General features: G+C 47.7%; 1 protein-coding gene across 3 annotated transcripts in view; it reads left to right on the plus strand.

Annotated features, from left to right (window-relative positions):
* Window positions 1-384: 384 nt before the first annotated feature.
* Window positions 385-2,190, plus strand: part of LOC107492450 (probable galacturonosyltransferase-like 7) — a 3,524-nt gene continuing 1,718 nt past the window's right edge. For all 3 annotated transcript variants that reach the window (XM_021126382.2, XM_016113468.3, XM_052263242.1), the window contains exon 1: window positions 385-1,967. In XM_021126382.2, coding sequence (XP_020982041.1) covers window positions 847-1,926 — 1,080 coding nt within the window. In that variant the 5' untranslated portion in view covers window positions 385-846 and the 3' untranslated portion in view covers window positions 1,927-1,967. The remainder of the gene's footprint in view (window positions 1,968-2,190) is intronic.

Below are 2,190 nucleotides of genomic sequence, written 5' to 3' on the forward strand. Positions count from 1 at the left end.
AGCAGACATAGTTAACCACCAAGTACAAAAACGTACTGTAGAGTATAGGGCATTCGGGTATCTAGCGTAGTGTATAGTGTTAATAGGGTATAGAAAGAAAAGGAACTAGGAGGAAGGGCAGCGAAACAGAGTGTAGGGGCAAAAATGGAACAAAAGCGTGGGTCAGGGGACACTATTGTCATTTTGGGAAACAGACGACAACCACAGCTGTTATTTGTAGGTTGTTACCCTGCCACTCAATCGAAAAAAGGTAGTAAATAATATTTTTGCTTAGATTTGGCAAGCAATTAATTGGTAAATAAACAAATTAGGAATAAGAAGATTAAGTGATAAATAAATTTCACCCTAGTAAATGCCAATAATTATGTTTTCGGGGAGCGTACAGTGCATAATTGAATGGTGCAAAAGAAAATAAAAAAAAGAAAAGCACGGTGTGCGCTTGCGCTTCAGTCTTTGCCACTGCAAAACCAACAACACACATTGGAGGGAGAGGAGAAGAGAAGAGAAGGGGAAGCAAAAACGAAGAAAAACCCTCGAAAGGTAAAAGATAAAAAAGGGTTAGCAGAGGCAGATAGAGATAGAGAGAGGAAGAATACAGAAAGGCAGAAGGGTGCGCACTTTAGCACCACGCCTTTCCAATGGGATTCCTCTCCCTTGCTCTTGTTCTTCCTCCGCCTCTAATTCTGTTCTTCGTGCCCACGGCATCCTTGCTTTGATTCACACTCAATACTACGCACCACATTCTCTATCTCTCCAATAATATCCCATCCGCAATTGAATTCAAACACAGAACCCTAGAGTTTCGAATTCCCATTTTCTAAGAGGGGGAAGAGGAAGAGGAGCAACATGTCGTGGGCAATGAGATTCTCGGGGTTCTTCTCAGCCGCAATGCTGATGATAATCCTCTCCCCTTCCTTGCAATCTTTCCACCCAGCGGAGGCAATCCGATCTTCGCCGCATCTCGACGGTTACATCCGCCAGCCAGACCCACAGAACCGCTTCTCCTTCCGCAAGGCCTCTCCATTCCGCAATGCCGAGCAATGCCGTCCCAACAACCGCACCCTAACCACCGTCTGCGACCCTTCCCTTGTCCATGTTGCCTTAACCCTCGACCTCGAGTACCTCCGCGGCTCCATCGCCGCCGTCCACTCCATCCTCCAGCACTCCCTCTGCCCTGAGAACATCTTCTTCCATTTCCTTGTCTCCGACACCAATCTCGATTCCCTCGTTCAATCCACCTTCCCGCAGTTGAACTTCAAGGTATACTACTTCGATCCCAATATCGTTCGCAACCTGATCTCAACCTCCGTCAGGCAAGCCCTAGAGCAACCGCTAAATTACGCCAGAAATTACCTCGCTGACCTTCTCGAAACTTGCGTCAACAGAGTCATCTATCTCGATTCCGATCTGGTTGTCGTTGACGACATATCCAAGCTCTGGAGCACCAGCCTGGGCTCCAGGACCATCGGAGCACCCGAGTACTGCCACGCCAACTTCAGCAAGTATTTCACGGCGGCGTTCTGGTCGGACCACCGCTTCGCGGGGACATTTGAAGGGCGCAGGCCCTGCTACTTCAACACGGGGGTGATGGTGATGGATCTGGTGAGGTGGAGGAGGGAAGGGTACACAAAGAGGATAGAGAGGTGGATGGAGGTTCAGAAGAGCGCACGGATCTACGAACTCGGGTCCTTGCCGCCGTTCCTTCTTGTGTTCGCGGGACACGTGGCGCCCATCGAGCATCGGTGGAACCAACATGGATTGGGAGGTGATAACGTTAAGGGAAGCTGCCGGGACCTCCACGCTGGCCCGGTGAGCCTCCTGCATTGGTCCGGCAGCGGGAAGCCCTGGGTCCGCCTCGATTCCAAGCGGCCTTGCCCCCTTGACGCTCTTTGGGCGCCGTTTGATTTGTACGGATACACTCACTGACGATGTTGTTGTGAAAATGAAGATGAATCATTTCTGCGCCGGTAAACTCCACCACTGTTTTTTATTATTTGTCTTCATTTGATTTTCATTTTTTTTTTGTTATCATTCGTTTCATTTTTCTATTTTGTTTACTATGATCAGAATCAGATATATCAGTATTCAGTAATCAGATTCTTAGTAGATTTATTTTCCATATATTTTAGACGGCGATTTGTATGCCATTTGTACCTTATATTGATTGATATATGTTCCCATTCTATTGTG

The sequence above is a fragment of the Arachis duranensis genome, chromosome 6, assembly GCF_000817695.3.
Source record: "Arachis duranensis cultivar V14167 chromosome 6, aradu.V14167.gnm2.J7QH, whole genome shotgun sequence".
Classification (NCBI taxonomy): domain Eukaryota; kingdom Viridiplantae; phylum Streptophyta; class Magnoliopsida; order Fabales; family Fabaceae; genus Arachis; species Arachis duranensis.